At 41.5% G+C, this 22393-nt stretch overlaps 1 protein-coding gene across 1 annotated transcript in view; it reads left to right on the top strand.

Moving 5' to 3' along the window:
- The window catches only part of LOC140714919 (transient receptor potential cation channel subfamily V member 5-like), a 35149-nt gene that overhangs the window by 5236 nt on the left and 7520 nt on the right, over positions 1-22393 (top strand). The window contains exon 4 of the mRNA XM_073026588.1: positions 20340-20446. Within this exon, the coding sequence (XP_072882689.1) occupies positions 20340-20446 (107 nt within the window). The remainder of the gene's footprint in view (positions 1-20339; positions 20447-22393) is intronic.

The raw sequence follows: 22393 nt of genomic DNA, 5'->3' as shown, positions 1-22393 counted from the left end.
CAGACTCATTTCCCATGAGCAACAGAGTAAAACAGGGTTGTGTTTTGGCTCCTACTCTGTTTGGACTATTCTTCGCTGCTGTTCTTCAGGATGCCACCTCAGACCTGAAGTCAGGGGTCTTCCTACAAATGAGGGTTGATGGTGGCTCCTCAACCTCGCAAGACTGAGAGGAAAAACAAAAGTCAGGGACATTGTGGCGCTGGAGCTACAGTTTGCTGACTGTGCACTGGTTGCCCATTCTCTCGAAGACTTACAGGAGATCACCAGTCACTTTGCCAGTGCAGCCAAAAGCTTCAGACTGACAATGAACCTGAAAAGACAGAAGTTTTGTTCCAATCAGTTCCTGGCTCAAGCTACAAAGAACCAGCTGTCCTCATTGATGACACTTGTCTCAATGCTGCCAACAAGCTTTGCTATCTGGGCAGCATAGTAACATCCTCAGCTTCTCTGGATGTAGAGATTGAGGCAAGAACCAGAAAGGGTCAGCTGAAAGATCAAGTTTGGTCACAGAGCGTGAGGTGGGCCACCAAGTGTGAGGTATACAGGGCCGTTGTCATATCAGCCTTGCTATACGGATGTGAGACGTGTTGCCCATATCAGGGTCATTTACGCCAGCTTGACCAACTGCAGCAGCATCACCTATGTTCCCTGATGAAGATCACCTGGCGAGACAAGGTCTCCAATACCAAGATCCTCTCTCAAGCTGGAATGCCAGCAGTTTCAACCTTGGTGATGTCAGCCCAACTGCACTGGGCAGGACATGTTGTCAGAATGCCTGACTGAAGACTGCCCAAGGACATCTTGTACGGCTAACGGTCCAGTGATATCCAAAAACAAGGTGGCCAGTGACTACGGTACAAGGATGTTCTGCACAGGAGCCTCAAGAAAGCTGACATTGCCCCATCAGCATGGGAGGATCTGGCTCAAGATCGCTCACAGTGGAGGGACGCCATCAGAAAAGGTGTGGACGCTGCTGAGAACAAACTCATAGAGGCAACAGAGGAAAGGCACAGGAAGTGCCACAACAGAGCTTTTACCCCTGCTGCCCCTCCAGGCCTCACTTGACAAATATGAGGCAAAACTCCGCTGCGAAATCTCTTCGAGGTATGCCTACTCTGTTCAAATCTTCTCTTCGATGGGAGTTCAGTGAGACCCTCGCTCACTGCCCACCCTCCGTTATCTCCGCCTCTTCGACCACATCCTGACCCAGACACGGTACCATAGCCGTGTCTCGTTTTTGGGAACGTGTCTCCGCCGCCATCTCATACCGAAGGGATTCCAGCTTCGGTTCCAGGCTTCCCAGTTCGGGCCCAGCGAGGATCCTAGGTACCGCCATTTTGTTAACCGATGCTCCCTCCGCTTCTCCCGTCGGATTCTCCGAGCCACGCTTACTGCCATGTGGAGATACCTGCGGTTCCTATCACTGTCTCTGCCCCACTCTGAGCCACGCTTTCCACCGTCTGCCATGGTCCACTACTCCACTTCATTCTCCGTCGGATTCACGCCTCCAACCACCGTTTCTTCTCCTTCCTCACGTCCAAGAAGGACTACAAGCTTGCTCGCTTGCATCCCACGAGGACGACTGCCTCCAGCCCAGACTCCTATTTCTCATACCTTCAGCACGTCGAAGAATCATCCGCCTCGGACTCCGACCCCAGCTGGCACCCTAGACATAGGTACCAGCCCCCGGCGGACCATGAACTCTCCCGCTCCGGACTGACCACAGATTTGATGCCCTGCAGGCTATAAGCTCCAGAGGTCCCAGCTCCGGGTCTGGCTCAGACCGGGATCCTATGGCCGGGACCGTCGGTGCTGCCGTGGGGTCCTGCCGCCGGTCCTATTCCCCTGCTACCTCCTATTCTCGTTGTGACTCCCAGCCTTCCCTTCATCCCTTATCCCCTCTCCATCTCCCCGATCCCTTATCCTCCCCTCTGCCCGCTCTCCCTGAACATCCCAACACCCCTCCTCCTCCTGAGACTTCCCACTCCTCACCCCCACTTAACCCCAGTCCCAACTCTTGCCATGTCTTCGCCATCCCCCCTGACCTTCCCCTATCTGAGGCAGAATGCTCTGTCCTCAGTAAGGGCCTCACTTTTATCCCCCTCCGCCCCCACCTCAGTGAGTTCCATGCCCGCCATGATGCTGAGCTCTTCTTCCGCTGCCTACGTTTCCGAGCCTACTACTTCAACAAGGATTCCCCCCCTCCCCCCAGTGATGATCCATTCTCCCGGCTTCTATGATCCTCCTCCTCCTGGACACCCCCATCGGGCCTTCTACTTGTTCTCGACCTTTTCATCTCTAACTGTCGCCGAGACATCAACCGTCTCAACTTCACCACCCCTCTCTCCTATTCTAACCTCACTCCCTCTGAACGCACTGCCCTTTACTCTCTCCGCACTAACCCCAACCTCACCATCAAACCTGCAGACAAAGGTGATGCTGTAGTAGTCTGGCAGACGGACCTCTACCTCACTGAGGCCAAACAGCAGCTCGCTGACACCTCCTCGTACTTACCCCTGCCACAGGACCCCACCAAAAAACATCAATCCACTGTCTCCCGCACCATCTCCACACTCATCAACTCCGGACACCCTCCCTCAGCCAAAAAACTCATAATTCCCACACCCCGCACAGCTCGGTTTTACGTCCTCCCCAAGATCCACAAGCCTGACTCTCCAGACAGACCCATAGTTTCAGCCTGCTCCTGCCCCACCGAACTTGTGTCTGCCTACTTGGACTCCATTTTAACCCCATAGTTCAGACTCTCCCCACCTACATCCAGGATACATCCCATGACCTTCACCTCTTCAATAACTTCCAATTCCCCGGCCCCGACCGCTTCATTTTTACCATGGATGTTCAATCCTTATACACCTCCATCCCACATCAAGAAGGCCTCAAAGCCCTCCGCTACTTTTTTGGATAACAGACCCCACCAGTTCCCCAGCACCACCACACTTCTCCGGTTGGCGGAGCTTGTTCTAACTCTCAATAACTTCTCCTTTGTTTCTTCCCACTTTCTCCAGATCAAGGGTGTAGCCATGGGCACTCGCATGGGCCCCAGCTATGCCTGCCTCTTTGTGGGTTATGTGGAACAGTCTATGCTCCAAATCTATACTGGCACCACTCCCCAACTTTTCCTCCGTTACATCAACGACTACATTGGTGCTGCTTCCTGCACCCATGCTGAGCTCGTCAATTTCATCAACTTTGCCTCTAACTTTCACCCAGCCCTTAAATTCACTTAATTTACCCGATTCCCTTAAATACCCGATTCAGATTGGGGGATCGCTTCATTGAGCACTTCCGCTCTGTCCGTCACAATAGACAGGACCTCCCGGTTGCCACCCACTTCAACTCTGCCTCTCATTCCCATCTAGATATGTCCATACATGGCCTCCTCTACTGCCATGTTGAGGCCAAACTCAGGTTGGAGGAGCAACACCTCATCTACCGTCTGGGTAGCCTCCAGTCTGGCGGTATGAACATTGAATTCTCTAATTTCCAGTAATTCCCTCCCCCTTCCCCCCATCCTAGGTCCCTCTCTGCCCCTCTCCCCTTTCAACTTCCTGCTCCTTTATTTCTACAGTTCTTTCATGCTTATCCCCTCCCCCCTTTATTCTTCCTCTGATTGGTTCTCCACCTGGTGCCTCTAGCCCTTCCCCCTCCCCTATCTCTATTACTGGGCTTCGGCCCTCTCTTCCCCACCCCCCCCATTCCTGATGAAGGGTCTTGGCCCAAAACGTTGGCTACTCTTTTCTCACAGATGCTGCCTGACCTGCTGAGTTCTTCCAGCGTCGTGTACGTAAATATGAGGCAAGCAGTGCCTATCAAGGATTGGCCTGTACAGCCACTCCAGGATGCACATATCAAACCCACTAACTGACTGAAAGGAACCATCATCATCCTATTGGATGGATAGCTAGAGAGAGTAAGATAGACTTTCTGAGACCTCCTGTGTGCAGAGAAGGTAGAGTACTTGCTTGGAGAAGACAGTGATGCATCATCTGGTGCATCCATCCAAGCAACGCAAGAAATCAATTTCATGACATGCCAAGTTCACAACTCGGGATTTGTGTAACTAGAGGTTTTCAGGCTTGATTCCATTCTAGAATTTTCTTACCTATGTGGTTACATTGATCATTTAATTTCAATATTAACTCATCAATTCCCCATTGTTAATTAGTGGTAAAAAAGCTACTTGCAAGTGGTGGCTACAGTTTATGAGTTGATTGGCAAGAACTGATTGCTAGTTAAATATTCTCAGTGGAGGCTGAGTCAGTTTTTTGGAATTTTAGTTGGAAATCTTTGCTAAGGAACATAGTAGATACTATCTCAGCCCAAAATGTTGACTATCCATTTCTCTGAGTAGATGCTGCCAGACCTGCTGAATTCCTCTGGTGTTTTGTGTGTAGTTATAGAGTACCAAGTGGTCACTCTTAGTGTTTTCTGTGTTCCTTTACTTTCTCTCTCTCATCTTTCCTTTGTGTTTTTTTTTCCTCCTTGTTGTTCCAAGTCACGAAGAAGTTTAAGATCTACCCTCAGATTCAGATAACAAGAATGGATTTCAGCAGATATGATATTTGGGATAGTTGTTAGAGGGATTTGCCAGTGAGGGTAGAAACAGGATAACTTGGGAGATAAATACGTGGCTGAGAAGCAAGTGCAGGGTTTCAGGTTCTTGAATCATTGGAATCTTTTCTGGTCAATACGACCTGCTCAAAACTGACAAGTTGCATCTGAATCCGAGGGGGACCAACATTTTTGCGGGCAGGTTTGTTAGAGCTGTTGGGGAGGGTTTAAAAACATTAAGGATGTAGAATCAGAAAGGATAGCAAGTACGGTACTCAAGGTGTTTCATCTAAATGCACATAGTATAAGAAATAAGGTGGATGATCTTGTTGCATTATTACAGATTGCCAGGTATGATGTTGTAGTCATCACTGAATCGTTGCTTTGTAGGAAACCTGTATCATATTATAGAGGTCTGTATAGGACCTGGTTTGAATTATTTTTTCTATCTTTTCGCTTGTCTCAATATTAATATAGCTTTAGGTTTGATATATATATATATATATATATATATATCACATTTTTTTGTACAAATTGTAAATTGTTTTTGAAAGAATGAACTTCAGTTGTAATATTATTTGCTTGGATTTATTCTTTTCTGAATACATGATTAATATACTTTAGATGAATTTAAGCTGGCCGACGACAGTTACGTTTTTATTATTGTTAGACATAACATTGCAGTTTTTGAAATTTGTTTATCTCTTTTATTATGGCTAGATTCGGTGGGATGAATATCTCATTTTTTTTAATATAGCTGCAAAATGGAGGACAGGGTTAAGGGTCATTAACTTAGCATGCGATCATCCTATTGGTCACTTTTTTTTGGGCTTTGTGGGAGGGGGGCTATTAGAATAGGTTTTTTTTCTCAATTGGGCGGTTCTGTTGATGGACATTTTCTCTCAAATATGTCGTCACTTCTGGTCAAATCTGTTCCTTTTGGATTAATGTGCGCTTGCGCAATAGTTTTCTTTATTAAAACTTTAAATTAAATCTTAAACAAGGATGTTAATAAAATTAATATAATCTTTTGGAATCTGAATGACATGAATCATCCTATTAAGTGTAAAAAGATTTTTAAGAAATTAGAAACACTTAATGCAGTTATTATTTTTGTGCAAGAAACATGTACGGAGACAGGATGAAGATCTTTTTTTCAAATTATGGAAAGATCCTTTATATCATTCTTTATCGACTAATAAAGTGTGAGGGGTATCTACTTTTGTTCACTCTAAAATCCCTTTTGTACATTTTAATACTATTACTGATTCGACTGGAAGATATTTAATTGTTACTGGTTTATTATGTGGTCAAAAGGTAGCTTTGGGTCTGCACCTAATTCAGACAGTTCTGAATTTTTTAAGAAGTTTTTTTCTGAGCTACTGAAACTAAATGAATATGATCATAGGTGGTGACTTCAATTGCTGTCTGAATCTGGCGATTGACAGATCATCAACCAATCCGGCACCTCCTAATAAAGTGGCAACCTGTATTAATTCTTTTCTACTAGAATATGACCTGGTCGATATCTGGAGATATAAACACCCTAATGACAAAGATTTTTTCTTTTTTTTCACACGTTCATCATAAATACTCAAGAATTGATTACTTTCTTCAAGACACACGCTTGCTACACTCAGTTGTTGAGTATGCATATGATGTCATTGTGTTGTCAGATCACGCGCCTCTGAAATTAACCCTGAAGCTCTCTGATAGTTATTTTGAAAATGCCACAGTGGAGATTGAATTCCGTATTGTTACAGGATCCAGCCTTTGTTAGTTTTATTAAGGAGCAAATTTCTATATTTTTTGAACTTAATACAATTGAAGGAATGTCAAATTTGATTATATGGGACACAATGAAATCTTTTCTTAGGGGACAGATAATTTCACATTCAGCAGCTTTAAGAAAGAAAACTAAAGTGGAACTGTTAGTGCTTAAAATTAGAGAGATAAAGTGTATTCAGTAAAATCTACTGAAGATCTATATAAGGAACGGGTTGACTTCAAACACAATATGATTTGCTTCTGACCTTTCCCATCGAACAGCAAATTTTTAAATCTAAAAGTTTATTTTATATACATGGAGATATACTTTTGGCTGGTCAGTTAAAGGCAAACATAGTCAGAAGACAGATTTTGAAAATATGTAGACCAGATAGAACATAGAACAAAGAATAGTACAGCACGTTACAGGCCCTTCGGCCCACAATGTTGTGCTGACCTTCAAACCCTGCCTCACATATAACCCCCATCTTAAATTCCTCCATATACCTGTCTAGTAGTCTCTTAAACTTCACTAGTGTGTGTGCCTCCACCACTGACTCAGGCAGTGCATTCCACGCACCAACCACTCTCTGAGTAAAAAACCTTCCTCTATTATCCCCCTTGAACTTCCCTCCCCCTAACTTAAAGCCATGTCCTTTTGTACTGAGCAGCGGTGCCCTGGGGAAGAGGCGCTGGCTGTCCACTCTGTCTATTCCTCTTAATATCTTGTACACCTCTATCATGTCTCCTCTCATCCTCCTTCTCTCCAAAGAGTAAAGCCTTAGCTCCCTTAATCTCTGATCATAATCCATACTCTCTAAACCAGACAGCATCCTGGTAAATCTCCTCTGTACCCTTTCCAATGCTTCCACATCCTTCCTATAGTGAGGCGACCAGAACTGGACACAGTACTCCAGGTGTGGCCTAACTAGAGTTTTATAGAGCTGCATCATTACATCACGTCTCTTAAACTCTATCCCTCAACTTATGAAAGCTAACTTATAAGCTTTCTTAACTACCCTATCTACCTGTGAGGCAACTTTCAGGGATCTGTGGACATGTACCCCCAGATCCCTCTGCTCCTCCACACTACCAAGTATCCTACCATTTACTTTGTACTCTGCCTTGGAGTTTGTCCTTCCAAAGTGTACCACCTCACACTTCTCCAGGTTGAACTCCATCTGCCACTTCTCAGCCCACTTCTGCATCCTATCAATGTCTCTCTGCAATCTTCGACAATCCTCTACACTATCTACAACACCACTAACCTTTGTGTCGTCTGCAAACTTGCCAACCCACCCTTCTACCCCCACATCCAGGTCGTTAATAAAAATCACAAAAAGTAGAGGTCCCACAACAGATCCTTGTGGGACACCACTAGTCACAACCCTCCAATCTGAATGTACTCCCTCCACCACAACCCTCTGCCTTCTGCAGGCAAGCCAATTCTGAATCCACCTGGCCAAACTTCCCTGGATCCCATGCCTTCTGACTTTCTGAATAAGCCTACCATGTGGAACTGAATTGAAACGTTAGACCCTTATGAAATTAATAAGATATTTATGGATTTCTATTCCAATCTTTATAAATCTCAATTCTCTGGCAATACTTTTATTATGAACAGATTCTTGTAAAAATGAAATATACCTCAAAATTTTGACTCAAGATATTAATATACTAGATGCACCTATTAAATAAGAGGAAATAGCTAAAGCTGTATCCTCTATGCAATTAGGGAAAGCTCCGACACCAGATGGATATACAGTGGAATTTTATAAGACCTTCAATGAAATGCTTACACTACATCTTTGTCAAACTTTCACTGATTCTATATCCTCTGGGAATCTTCTAAAAACTTTTTATGAGGCATTAATTTCATTAATTCCTAAAAAAGGAAAAGATTTATCGGAATGTGCATCCTATAGACCTATCTCCTTACTGAATGTGGATTTTAAAATTCTCTCTAAGATTTTAGCCTACTTGAGAATATTTTGCCTACTGTTATCTCAAATGATCAAACTAGATTTATTAAAAATAGGTATTCACATTTTAATATTTGAAGATTGTTAAATATCATCTATTCCCCCTCAGTTAAAGAATCTGAATGTATTGTGTCTCTGGATGCAGAGAAAGCTTTTGACAGGGTGGAATGGCCTTATTTGCTTCAGGTTTTGAAGAGGTTTATTTTCAGTCCGGGATTTATTTCCTGGATCAAACTGATTTATCAAGCCCCAGTGGCAGCAGTTAGAACTAATAATCAAAAGTCTCCTTATTTTAGATTATATAGAGGAACCTGTCAAGGTTGTCCTCTCAGTCCTTTATTATTTAATTTGGTTTTAGAACCACTTGCTCTTAGGGATTCTAATTCTATACAGGGTATTAAGAGAGGAGGATAAACTACATAAGGTTTCATTATATGCAGATGATTTATTAGTTTACATTCCAGACCCTAGGGAATCTATTCCCTTTATGTTATTTATATTTACTGAATTTAGTATTTTTTCTGGATATAAACTAAACTTACATAAACGTGAATTATTTCCTATTAATAATTACTCTGATTATTATGATCAAATACCTTTTAATATTGCTAAAATTATTTTATTTATCTTGGTATTAAAATTACTAAAAATTTTAATGACCTATATAAATATAATTTCTTTCCTCTAATTGAATATGCACAACAAACATTTTCCAAATGGTCGCCTACTTCGATGTCATTAATTGGTCGAATAAATGCTATAAAATGGTAATTTTACTGATATTTTTACATACATTTCAAACAGTTCCATCCTTTGTCCCGAAAATGTTTTTTGATAGAATAGATTCCATGATCCTGTCATACATTTGGAATAATAAAAGCTCCAGAGTGAATAAATCTTTACTGCAAAAATCAAAAAAAGATGGAGGACTGGTGCTACCAAACTTTAGATTTTATTATTGGGCAATTAATATTCGTTATATCACCTTTTGGATTCATGGTATAGATAACCAGGACTGTCCTTCATGGTTACATTTGGAGGAGAATTCGGTAAGGGGGTTTTCTTTGGCTTCTTTACTGGGAGCTCCTCTTCCTTTTTTGTTCTCCAGGATAAGTAGACAAGATTTTAGTTCTATTGTTAAACATACTTTAAAAATTTGGTTTCAGTTTTGCAGATTTTTTGATTTAATTAACTTTGTACTCTCTAGTAATATCCATTTTAAATTTTTCTTTAAACCATCAACTCCAGATAAGGCTTTTTTAATATGGAAAACTAAGAGAATAAAAACTTTTTTAGATTTGTTTTTAGAGGACTGTTTAATGTCTCTTTCGCAGCTAGTGGATAAATATATATCTAATGCACATTTTTTTAGATACTTACAAGTTAGGAATTTTTTATGTGATTTTTTTACCGAATTATCCATTTGTTCATTTACCAAATATGATAGATGCTATTTTTCAGCTTAAACCATCTCAAAAACGATTGATAGCCATTATATATAAACAGTTAATGAATGCATGTATGATGCTTAATGATAAGGTTAAAAGTGCTTGGGAAATAAGTGCTTAATAAAAAAACGTGCTTAAGATAGTGCACAGTGCGCATATGTCAAAAGATAAACCAGCGCATATTTTTTCTAATATAAGCCCCACCAGTGATAAATGTAACGCTGAGGTGGCTACTCTAACTCATATGTTTTGGTCCTGTACAAAGTTAAATAATTTTTGGAGAGATGTTTTTAGAACGTTATCAAAAGTCATAGGTGTGGACTTACAACCTAATTCACTTACAACAATCTTTGGGATTATTCCAAAGGAAGCAGGAAATGTTCCTGCTTCCGATCAACATGCGATAGCCTTTTCAACTTTATTGGCAAGGAGAGCTATTTTGTTATACTGGGAAGATTCTAATCCACCTACTGTTTTTCTTTGGCTCTCTTCCATTATGTCCTGTTCAAGTTTGGAGAAAATTAGAAGTTGGATGTTTGATACATCTTTTAAATTTGAGCAAACCTGGTGACCTTTTATTCAATATTTTCATATGATCTGATTTTTTTCTCTTTCTCTATTTTTTTAGGTAAATTTTTTTTCTTTTTTTTCTCTCTTGTTTTTTTCCCCTTTTTCTCTGTGAAAGTTCAGAGCTGATCAGAAGGATGTTTTCTTTTTTCTTTTGTAATTTTATCCTCAAAGCCCAGTCTCTTTTTTTTGTTTTAGGTTAGTTTAGTGGGGTTTTTTTCTCATTATAAAAAATTTCCAGTCTTTTTTTTGTATGAATTGCCAAGAGGAGGAGTTGTTCTTTGTTTATACACAATAGCCTAATAGTCTATTTACATGACTTTGACAGTATACATCCCTTTCGTTGTTTGTACATTTATTGCATTATGCATTTGATATAACTTCTCCTCTGATTTATATCTATTCTTTTTTTTAAAAAAATCATTAAAAAAAAGATTGAAAATGACTGAATCGTTGCTGAAGGATGGTTGTAGTGGGAGCTGAATGTGCAAGGTTACACGTTATATCAGAGGGAAAGGAAGGTGGGCAGAGGGGGTGGTGTGGCTCTACTGGTGAAGAATGGCATCAAATCAGAAGAAAGATGTGACATAGGATCGGAGGATGTTGAATCCTTATGGGTTGAGTTAAGAAACTGCAAGGGTAAAAGGACGTTGATGGCAGTTATATGCAAGCCTCCCAAAAGTGGCTAGGAGGTGGACCACAGATTACAACAGGAAATAGAAAAGGCATGTGGAAAGGGCAATGTTATGGTAGTCATGGAAGATTTTAACATGCAGATCGATTGGAAAAATCAGGCTGGTAATGGATCTTAAAGTGTAAGTTTGTTGAATGCCTAAGAGATGGCTTTTTAGAACAGTTTATCATTGAGCCTACTAGGGGATCAGCTATACTGGATTGGGTGTTAAGTAGTGAACCAGAGGCAATTAGGGAGCTTGAGGTAAAAGAACCCTTAGGAACCAGTGATCACAATATGACTGAGATCAACTTGAAATATGACAGGGAGAAAGTAAAGTCTGATGTAGCAGTATTTCAGTGGAGTAAGGGAAATTACAATGGTATGAGAGAGGAGTTGGTCAAAGTAAATTGGAAGGAGCTGCTGGCAGGGATGTCAGCAGAGCAGCAATGGTGTGCATTTCTGGGGACAATGAAGAAGGTGCAGGACTAATGTATTCCAAAAATGAAGAAATACTCAAATGGTAAAATAGTACAAAGATGGCTGACAAGGGAAGTCAAAGCTATTGTAAAAGCAAAAGAAAGGGCATACAACAAAGCTAAAATTAGTGGGAAGATAGAGGATTGCAAAGTTTTTTTAAAAAACTACAGAAAGCAACTTAAAAAATCAACTATTTCATTGCATTTCCCTTTTCAATGAGATGGATGGGCTTGGTGCAGTGATATCAGCTTCTCAGCATCAGGCTGAACATTGTGGCCTTTTCCTAAGGTGCAGGAAAGCATTCAGAATTATCCTTCTGCAACCAAAAATCTCAAGATGATTTCTATGAACTTCAGCTTCAGCTCAAAGTCATTTAGTAGCGAGATCAGTTCTTCCTCCTGATCAGTGTTCAGGAATGGATTTATTGCCCAATCTGGAATTTGAATTGAAAGAAGTCCTGAAATCTCTCTGACATTTCTTTATGCATCTCATCCAGTTGGACACAGTATACTTGAGATCATCATCTGGTATTCCTTCTTTCTCTTCCAACTCAGAGCGGCTTGGAAATTGGAAAAGGTCACGATGGCCAATCTTCACTTAAATAGAGTTAACTTGGGCAGAAATGTAGAAATGGCTGATTTGAGTTTGATAAGATTCACAAAAATTCCTTGCAGTTGAAGATTGATTTCATTAAACTTTGTGAATAATTCTAACAAATAAGCAATGGCATTCCTAATATTCTTGATTTGATTACTGAATGAACCATTGGAGTCTTCAGAGAATTTTAACGCGGTTTCAAAAATCACATAAAAGCATCTCAGGCAATTTCCTTTTAAGAGCCATCTGACTTCTGTGTGTAACAGCAAGCAATGAAACTGTTATCATTCTCAATGCAAAGCTCTCAAAATAGTTGAAAACTGAGGCTATGCAACTTGACTTTATTTACTGCTGTTATAACAGTATTTAATTATTTGTGCATAGGTAGGTTTTTATCTGAGAAGATGTTGTATGGCATTACACAGAGAATGATAAATGAGTTAGGTACAGTTTTTTTAAAGAAAGTAAAAACCCTATGGAGGCAATCTGTCATTGATGGTGTCTCATTTTGCACAAGCAAGAATAGAAACATAGAAAACCTACAGCACAATACCTGTGGCCATCAAACTTTACAACTCCTCCCTCAGAGTGTCAGACACCCTGAGCCAATAGGCTGGTCCTGGACTTATTTCCACTTGGCATGATTAACTTATTATTATTTAATTACTTATGGTTTTATATTGCTATATTTCTCCACTATTCTTAGTTGGTGGTGCTGTAATGAAACCAAACTGCCCCTCAGGATCAATAAAGTATGTCTGTCTGTCTTCAGCCCACAAAGTTGTGCCGAACATGTCCCTACCTTAGAAATTACTAGGCTTACCCATAGCCTTCTAATTTTCTAAGCTCCATGTACCTATTCAAAAGTCTCTTAAAAGACTCTATCATATCCGCCTCCACCACCATTGCAGGTAGCCCATTCCATGCACTCGCCACTCTCTGAGTAAAAAGACATACCCCTGACATCTCCTCTGTACCTATTCCCCAGCATCTTAAACCTGTGTCCTCTTGTGGCAATCATTCCAGCCCTCGGAAAAAGCCTCTGACTATCCACACAATCAATGCCTCTCATCATCTTATACATCTCTATTAGGTCACCTCTCACCCTCCATCACTCCAAGGAGAAAAGGCCGAGTTCACTCAACCTATTCTCATAAAGCATGCTCCCCAATCCAGGCGACATCCTTGTAAATCTCCTGTGAACCCTTTCTATGGCTTCCACATCCTTTCTGTAGTGAGGCAACCAGATATGAGCACAGTACTCCAAGTGAGTTCTGAGCAGGGTCCTATATAGCTGCAACATTACTTCTCGGCTCCTAAATTTAATTCCACGATTGATGTAGACCAACACACTGTAGGCCTTCTTAGCCACAGAGTCAATCTGCGCAGCTTCTTTGAGCATCCTATGGACTCGGACCCCAAGATCCCTCTGATCCTTCACACTGCCAAGAGACTTACAATTTATAGTATATTCTGCCATCATATTTGACCTTAAAAAAATGAACCACTTCCCACTTGAACGCCATCTGCCACTTCTCAGCCCAGTTTTGCATCCTATCAATGTCCCGCTGTAACCTCAGACAGCCCTCCACACTATCCACAACACCTCGAACCTTAGTGTCATCAACAAACTTACTAACCTATCCCTCCACTTCCTCATCCAGGTCAATTATAAAAATCACGAAGAGTAAGGGTCCCAGAACAGATCCCTGAGGCCAACCTCCATGCAGAATATGACCCATCTACAACCACTCTTTGCCTTCTGTGGGCAAGCCAGTTAAGGATCCACAAAGCAATGTCCCCTTGAATCCCATGCCTCTTTACCTTCTCAATAAGCCTGGCATGGGGTACCTTATCAAATGCCTTGCTGAAATCCATATACACTACTTCTACTACTCTTCCTTCATCAATGTGTTTAGATGCATCTTTTAAAAATTCAATCAGGCTCGGAAGGCACAACCGGCCCTTGACAAAGCCATGCCATGCCATGCTGACAAAGCCATGCTGACTTTCTAACAATGACAATCTAACTTGTCTGTTCCTATCTCTTCCAATGCTATTGTAAAGGAGGCAGAATTATATCAATATCTCCAAAATGCTCTCCCACTGAGAGATCAAACACCTGACCAGGTTCATTTCCAAGTACCAAATCAAGTACAGCCTCTCCTCTTGTAGGCTTATCTACATATTGTGTCAAGAAACCTTCCTGAACATACCTAACAAACTCTACCCCACCTAAACCCCTTGCTGTAGGGAGATGCCAATTGATATTTGGGAAATTAAAATCTCCCATCACAACAACTCATTATTACACCTTTCCAGGATCTGTTTCCCTATCTACTCCTTGATATCTCTGCTACTGTTCGGTGACCTATAATAAACACCCAGTAAAGTTATTGACCCCTTCCTATTCCTAATCTCCACCCACAGAGACTTTGTACAGACAATCCCTCCATGGCGTCCACCTTTTCTGCACCCGTCACACTATTTCTGATCACGCCCCCACCTCTTTTGCCTCCTTCCTGTCCTTTCTGAAACATCTAAAACCCAGCACTTGAAGTAACCATTTCTGTCCCTGAGCCATCCCAGTCTCTGTAATGGCCACCACATCATACCTTCAAGTGCTGATCCACACTCTAAGCTCATCCACTTTGTTCACAACACTCCTTGCGTTAAAACAGACACATCTCAAACCTTCGGTCTGAGCGCGTCCCTTCTCTATCACCTGCCTATTCTCCCTCACACACTGTCTCCTAGCTTTCTCTATTTGTGAACCAGCTGCCTCTTCCTCAGTCTCTTCAGTTTGGTTCCCACCCCCCAACAATTCTAGTTTAAACTCTCCCCAGTAGCCTTAGAAAATCTCCCCACTGGGATATTGCTCCCCCTGGGATTCAAGTGCAACCCGTCCTTTTTGTACAGGTCACACCTGCCCCAAAGAAGGTCACAATGATCCAGAAATCTGAATCCCTGCCCCCTGCTCCAATCCCTCAGCCACACAATTATCCTCCACCTCATTCTATTCTTATTCTCACTGTCACGTGGCAGAGGCAGTAATTCCGAGATTTACTACCTTTGCGGTCCTGCTTACCAATATGTACCACGGCCTCTGGCTGTTCTCCCTCCCACTGCAGGATATCTTGGACACAATCTAAAACATCCCGGACCCTGGCACCTGGGAGGCAAACTACCATTGGAGTTTCTTTCCTGCATCCAGAGAATCACCTGTCTGACTATAGAGTCCCCTATCACTACTGCCTTCCTCTTCCTTTCCCTACCCTTCTGAGCCACAGAGCCGGACTCTGTGCTAGAGGCACGGCCACTGTCGCTTCCCCCAGATAGGCTGTGCTCCCCCACCAACTGTACTCAAACAGGAATTATATTGTCAAGGGGTAAAGCCACTGGGGTACTCTCTAGTACCTGACTCTTCCCCTTCCCCCTCCTGACTGTGACTCACTTGTTTGTCCCCCATGGCCTCGGTGTGACCACCTGCCCATAATTCCTCTCTATCACCTCCTTACTCTCCCTGAACAGGAGAAGGTCATCAAGCTGCATCTCTAGTTCTTAGTAGTAACTTGGTAGTAACTAGTAACTTGTAGTAACTTGGTCCCTTTGGAGCTGCAGCTCGACACACTGGGTGCACATATGGCTGTCCGGGAGGCTGGGAGACTCCAGGGCATCCCTCATCTGACACTGAGCACAGAACACTGGCCTCACACACATACTTGCTCCTTTCTGCAATTAACACAGGTAAAACCTATCTCGCCTCATCCCGTTACTGCCTAAGCCTGTTGAGCCAAAGCCCTATCACTCTGCTGCCTCTCATTTCGCTGCCTGTTCCAAACGCTGACCACTGGATATGGCGGTCTTCTTTTTAAACATTTCGTGCTCTACTGGCTGATGTTATGCACCTGCGCAGTCTTGCCTCTCTTTTACCCTGTGTAGTAAAAACTGCCTTCTCTCCCGAAATCAGCCATTCACTTGCAGCCTTCTTGCTCCAAATCAAAAACTGTTGAAGATTCCTTATCTTTTTAAACCTTTCACACTCTACTGGCTGATGACACGTGCCTGCGCAATCTTGCGTCTCTTTTAACCCGTGTAGTAAAAACTGCCTTCGCTCCTGAAATCAGCCATTCACTCGCAGCCTTCTTGCTCCAAATCAAAAACCATTGAAGATCCCTTGCCTTTTTAAACTTTTTGTGCTGTACTGGCTGATGACACGCACCTGCGCAGTCTTGCCTCTCTTTTACCCCGTGTAGTAAAAACTGCCTTCGCTCCCAAAATCAGCCATTCACTCGCAGCCTCCTTGCTCCGAAGAATGTACTGATAAGAATGCTGGTGACAGAAATGTCCTCTTTGAAAAAATTGCTCAACAACCCCAAATATTGACTTCACCTTCGTATCTGCTCTAGTCACCTTGCAAATAATAACTCTTGAACCATGCTTTCATCTTTTATAAAATGAAGAAGCAAAGATTTGTTACCCTACAAAGTTGATTGATAAAACTGCAGAGCAAATTCTGTTGTTGCACAATGTGTCTCAGACATTTCATCTATTCATCTTTGAACAGAGCTGTCACTGAACAGAATTGTTTAAATTATTTGGTTTGGTGATTTATGCAAAACCGTACTCAGAATATCCCCTTTTGTTGGAAGAATCTGTTCTTATTCCATTGTATGGAGCTTTCCAGATTTAGCAATGGACAATGAAATGTTGTATTAAGCACGGAAACCATCACTGTTTTGTGTGAAGTGCTGGCAAACACAGTTTGAAATGTTTTCCATTTCTGAAAGTTTTCACGGAGTGACTGAAAATAAGCCAAGTTCTTGTTTGCTTTATCAAAATGTATTCTCAAAATGTTCATGGAATGGATAGTTTCATTGCCTCATTTGAAAAAAGCTTTTTCACGCGATATTGGCTGCTGTTGGTTGCTTGGTGCTGGATTAAATCCATTTTCCAGATACTCCACTCTATACCATTAACACTTATATTTCATTTGGTCTGCTTCTGCCATTTTCATTATGGATTCATGTCCACGGTCAATCTCCTGTTGTTTAAGTTCAACCTCCTGTGCTGCGATCAAAAAAGGGGAAAGTTATGATGTCATCATAGTTCAGGAATAAAATGACTCTCTACCTGAAAGTACATAAAGTGGAGGTAGCAATATCTCAGTTAGGCTGTGGCCTAGAGAAATGCTATCAAGATCATTCAAAAGGACAGATTCTGAACTTAACCCCATTGAATGGCATTCCCTAATTCACATGAATTGCGTCACTGCATGATTAGAGTATAGGAATTGTCCTATCTAAAACTGTACTACAGTAGTGAACGGCAATAATGTGTGGCATGATTTCTTTGGTCCAAATTTCTCACGATATGCCAAATATAGAAGAGTCACATTCCTTTCCAACAGCTGTCACGCTGTTCAAGCAAAGTCAAAGACAACAGTGGGTTAGCAAGAGATCGGGTGATTACGTGATCATTATAATTGATTATGAGTATCAAATACTTATAATAAGTATTTAATTTCTTAAATTAAGTCTGTAATCCCTCAGCTGCTCTCCTAGCTTACCGAGTGCCACTCCACCATCCCCGGAGATGGGGTGGGGCAATATCGCCCACTTTGAGGTGTAGACCACCTTAGAGGCTGCATTTTGTGAATAGCATGTTGTAAAAGATGCACATCCTAGAGTCATAGAAAAGTATAGTACAGAAGCAAGCCATTTGACCCATCTCATCCGTGCCAAACCATTTAAACTGCCTACTCATATTAACTTGCACCAGGCCCACAGCCCTCCATACCCTGACCACCCATGTACCTATCGAAACTTCTCTTAAGCTTTGAAATTGAGCTCACATGCACCACTTGTGCTGGCAGCTTGTTCTACACTCTTACAACCCTCATAGTGAAGAAGTTTCCCCTTGTGTTCCCCTTAAACGTTTAACTTTTCACCTTTCACCCTTAACCCATGACCTCTGGTTGTAGTCCCACCCAACCTTAGTGAAAACAGCCAGCTTGTAATTTACCTTATCTAAACTCCTCATAATTTTGTATACCTTGATCAAATCCCCTCTCAATCTTCTACATTCCAAGGAATAAAGACCTAACCTATTCAATCTTTCTTTATAACTCAGGTCCTACAGACCCAGCAACATCCTTGTAATTTTTCTCTGTACTCTTTCAACCTTATTTACATCTTTCCTGTAGGTAGGTGATCAAAACTGCACACCATGCTTTAAATTAGGCCTTATTGATAATCTTATACAACTTCAACATAACATGCCCTGTATTTTGATTATGAAAGCCAATGTGTCAAAAGCTTTCTTTATAATCATGTCTCCCTGTGATGCCACTTTCAATGGATTATGGACCTTTATTCCCATATCTCCTGTTCAACCGCACTCCACAGAGCTTGAGAATCAGTATCCAGTCTATTATCACAGACAGCCAGACAGACATACTTTATTGATCCCGAGGGAAATTGGGTTTCGTTACAGTCGCACCAACCAAGAATAGTGTAAAAATATAGCAATATAAAACCATAAATAATTAAATAATAATGTAAATAATGTCAAGTGGAAATTAGTCCAGGACCAGCCTATTGGCTCAGGGTGTCTGACACTCCAAGAGAGGAGTTGTAAAGTTTGATGGTCACAGGCAGGAATGACTTCCTATGACGCTCAGTGTTGCATCTCGGTGGAATCTCACTGCATCTCACTGATCTGTATAGTGGTGGTACAGTGCAAGGCGTAAAATTGCCATAAATTACAAATATATGTAAATGGTGCAAAAAAAAAGAATTAATGAGGCAGTGTTCAGAAATATGATGGCAGAGGAGAAGAAGCTGTTCCTGAACTATGGAGTGTTGGTTTTCAGGCTCCTGTACCTCCTCCTTGATGGTAGTAATGAGAAGTGGGCATGTCCTGGGTGGTGAGGGTCCTGATTGATAGATGCCATCCTTCTAAATCTCCATTTCTTAAAGAAGTCCTTGGTGGGGAGAATTGTGCCTGCGATGGAGCTGGTTGAATCTACAACCATCTGCAGTCTCTATGCTTTGGAACCTTCATACCAGGCTGTGATGCAGCCAATCAGGATTCTCTCCTTTATACATCTCTAGAAGTTTGTTTGAGAGGGAGGGAGAGGTGGGGAGGGTGGAACAGGGGACAGAAGGAAAACAAGAGACAAAGATAGAGAAGTTATTTGGATCGAAAGCAGTTTGGTTCTGAATACTGACCAAGAAGGAGTTCCCTGGCATGCGGAGACTGGCCAAAGTTTGTGACATCAGCTGTGTCTCAGCCATACAAAGAGGGAGGAGGAAAGTCAAGATAGGGAACTATAGTTAGGAGGATGGGCAGGGGATTTTGTTGATGCAGAAGTGATAGCAGATGATATATTGCCTCTCTGCTCCTGTGGTCAAGGATGTCACTTCATAGATGTAGAACATCCTGGAAGGTGAGAAATGAACAAGCAGAAGTTATGGTCCACATCAGTACTGATGATACAAATAGAAGAGAGGATAAGGTTCAGCAGAAGAGTTGCAAGAGTTCAGGAAAGTGACAAGACCTCAGTGCTGGTAATCTTGGATTACTGCTGGTGACATATGCCATTGAGTGGTGAGGTCGCACGAGAGTACATAGGTGGATAATTGGCATTGAAAGGGGGTCTTTAGAGTCCTGAGGCATTGTGATTAATTGTGGGGAAGGTGAGACCCATCAGGTCAGACAGGGAGCACTTCAACAGGGAAAATACACCTTATCTTTATAGGCAAGCATGCTGATGCTGATAGAAAAGGTTTAAGCAAGAACTAGGAAGTAGGAAACATAACAAAGATTCAGAATTAGAAAAACAGAATTGGAAATATAAGGAAGAAAATTAATTAGAGAATTTGGACACCATAAAAGAGTCAGACAGATCTTGGGTACTATTAGATGTTAGTTAGAATTAATTAGTACATATCAGCACTACAGATTTAATATAACCATATAACAATTACAGCATGGAAACAGGCCATCTCGGCCCTTCTAGTCCATGCCGAATGCTTACTCTCACCTAGTCCCACCGACCTGCACTCACCCCATAACCCTCCATTCCTTTCCTGTCCATATACCTATCCAATTTTACTTTAATTGACCTGGAGATTTATCTACTTTTATAATTTATATTATGTGCCTAACCATGTGAATTGCCAGGCAAGTTTCAACTTGTACTTTATCCTGGTACTGTGTTTTAATACCTGACCTTTGTTGAATTCCAAGGTTGTTGCCACAGTTCTCCTCCTTGAGCGGCGACTCCCAACCTGGTTGTTTCCTCGCCAGGGAATTTGTGGAACACAGTATGGACTTGGAGATAGTTGGTATATGCGGTGAGTTCAAAGGTCACTATTAGTCTTGAAGGATGTGCTTATAGAATCGAGCAGATTAAGACATATAACAAACATCAAAAGAACTGCATATGTTGGAAAAGTGAAGTGAAAACCTGAGGTTGATGGATGCTTGAAACGCTCAGTAAGTCGGGCAACTTTTGTGGACAGAGTGAAATGGTGTTAATATTTCAGGCCCTGAACGCTCTATCAGTTCTGATAAAGGATCCCAGGCATGAGGTGTTAACTGTTTCTCTTTCCAAGGATTTAGTTCAAGAAATATATTAACCAAACTGATTATACCTTCCATTTAAAGCCATTTACAGGCCCTTCCCAGGTTTACAATAGCTACCGTAGATGTCGGATTATAAGCCGCTACTTTTTTCCCACATTTTGAACAGCTTTGAACTCTGCGGCCTTTACTACAGTGCGGCTAATGCATGGTTTTTTTTACATGCCGCCAAAAACATTTTGCCTCGTAACAGTAGACCAATAAAATTGATGAGTAGTTCACAGAGGTCCAATGAAATTGTACGATAAATCAAGCGCACTTTCACAATTAAATTATTGTAAATCAGTCATTTGTACTCACCCTCATCAACATGGAAAACACTCGAAGAAAAGCATTGTGCTGCCTTTATGGCAGTTATTTAGTTTATAATATTTTCGCTTAGTAATTCATTTGTTAGTATTTTCTAGTTAAAGTTAGAAGTACTACATCCCGGGATACTATGACGTCACATCCGGTTTCGCCGCGTCTTGTGAGAAATACCGGTTTGCGATAAACGGGAAGGTGGGGGGGAGCGGCATTAGACCCGATCGAAAACGCTGCTTTTAAGTTAAAGGCAATCAATAACTTTTCCTGGTAGGCTGCAGTATATATTTTTTTTACCAGTCCTAAGGAGATATTGGAATGTTGTTCGTGCACTGTTCAGTAAAAAAGTATACGCAACGTAATTTGTGTTTTACCGATACGTATGTATATTTAAAAGTAGCCGTGTTAGAGGCACGGTTCGAAAAAAAGCATTTGCAATATGTATTTGTTTATGTTACCATATGGATTTAATTAAAAGTTAAAAAATCCTCACGTGTAGTATCTTTCTGTGTAAATATCTCATATTACAACGTGGGACACCTGCGGCCTAAAATCCGGTGCGGCTTGTACAAGTACAAAATTGATTTTCTTTCTAAAATTAGAGCCAGCGGCTTTTAATCAGGTGCGCTCTGTAGTGCGAAATCTACGGTAATTTTAGTATAACCATACATATGAGCAAGCTCCTGTAAAAAATATTATTAAACTCAAATGAGAACTAGACTTGTAAGAAAAAATGTAACCTCCCCACAGTATTCAAATACTATTGATCTTTAGGACAGGTTGCCAGTTTCACGGTGAGAGGCCACTTAGGATATCAGGGTTCAGAGTTCAATTCTGACATAATCTGTAAAGAGTCTGTACATCCTCCCTGTGAGTTTTCTCCATGTGCTTCCTCCTATGGTCCAAAGACATACTGGTTGGTAAGTTAACTGGTGATTGTAAATTTTCCCGTGATTAGGCCAGCATTGAATTGGGGTTCCTGTGGTTACTGTATCTCTAAATAAATAAAATAAAACTACATTTAAAAATAGCTTCTACTGATACTTCAAACACACTGAAACTAGCCAATTGATGTGGGATAGTTTGTTTCTGTACCATTGCAGCCATGCAGGGAAAGACAATAAATAAACATTGATGTTAATTGGCCTTCATTAATACCATTCATTACAGCACCATTGACATATAATTACCATATCAAGTGATATTATGTATTTTCCAACTTGTGGACACCAGTAAAGATAGAACCCATTTTTAACCCAGTGAAAGACTGTGCAAATCTGAGACTTACTGATTTTAGGGCTTAGACACCAATATCATTGAAGAGGGATCATAAAGTCAAAGACACCACGTTGACC

Source organism: Hemitrygon akajei, chromosome 22, assembly GCF_048418815.1.
Source record: "Hemitrygon akajei chromosome 22, sHemAka1.3, whole genome shotgun sequence".
NCBI lineage: Eukaryota > Metazoa > Chordata > Chondrichthyes > Myliobatiformes > Dasyatidae > Hemitrygon > Hemitrygon akajei.
Note: the sequence above shows the minus strand (reverse complement) of the source record. Positions and strands in the feature narration are given on the sequence as shown.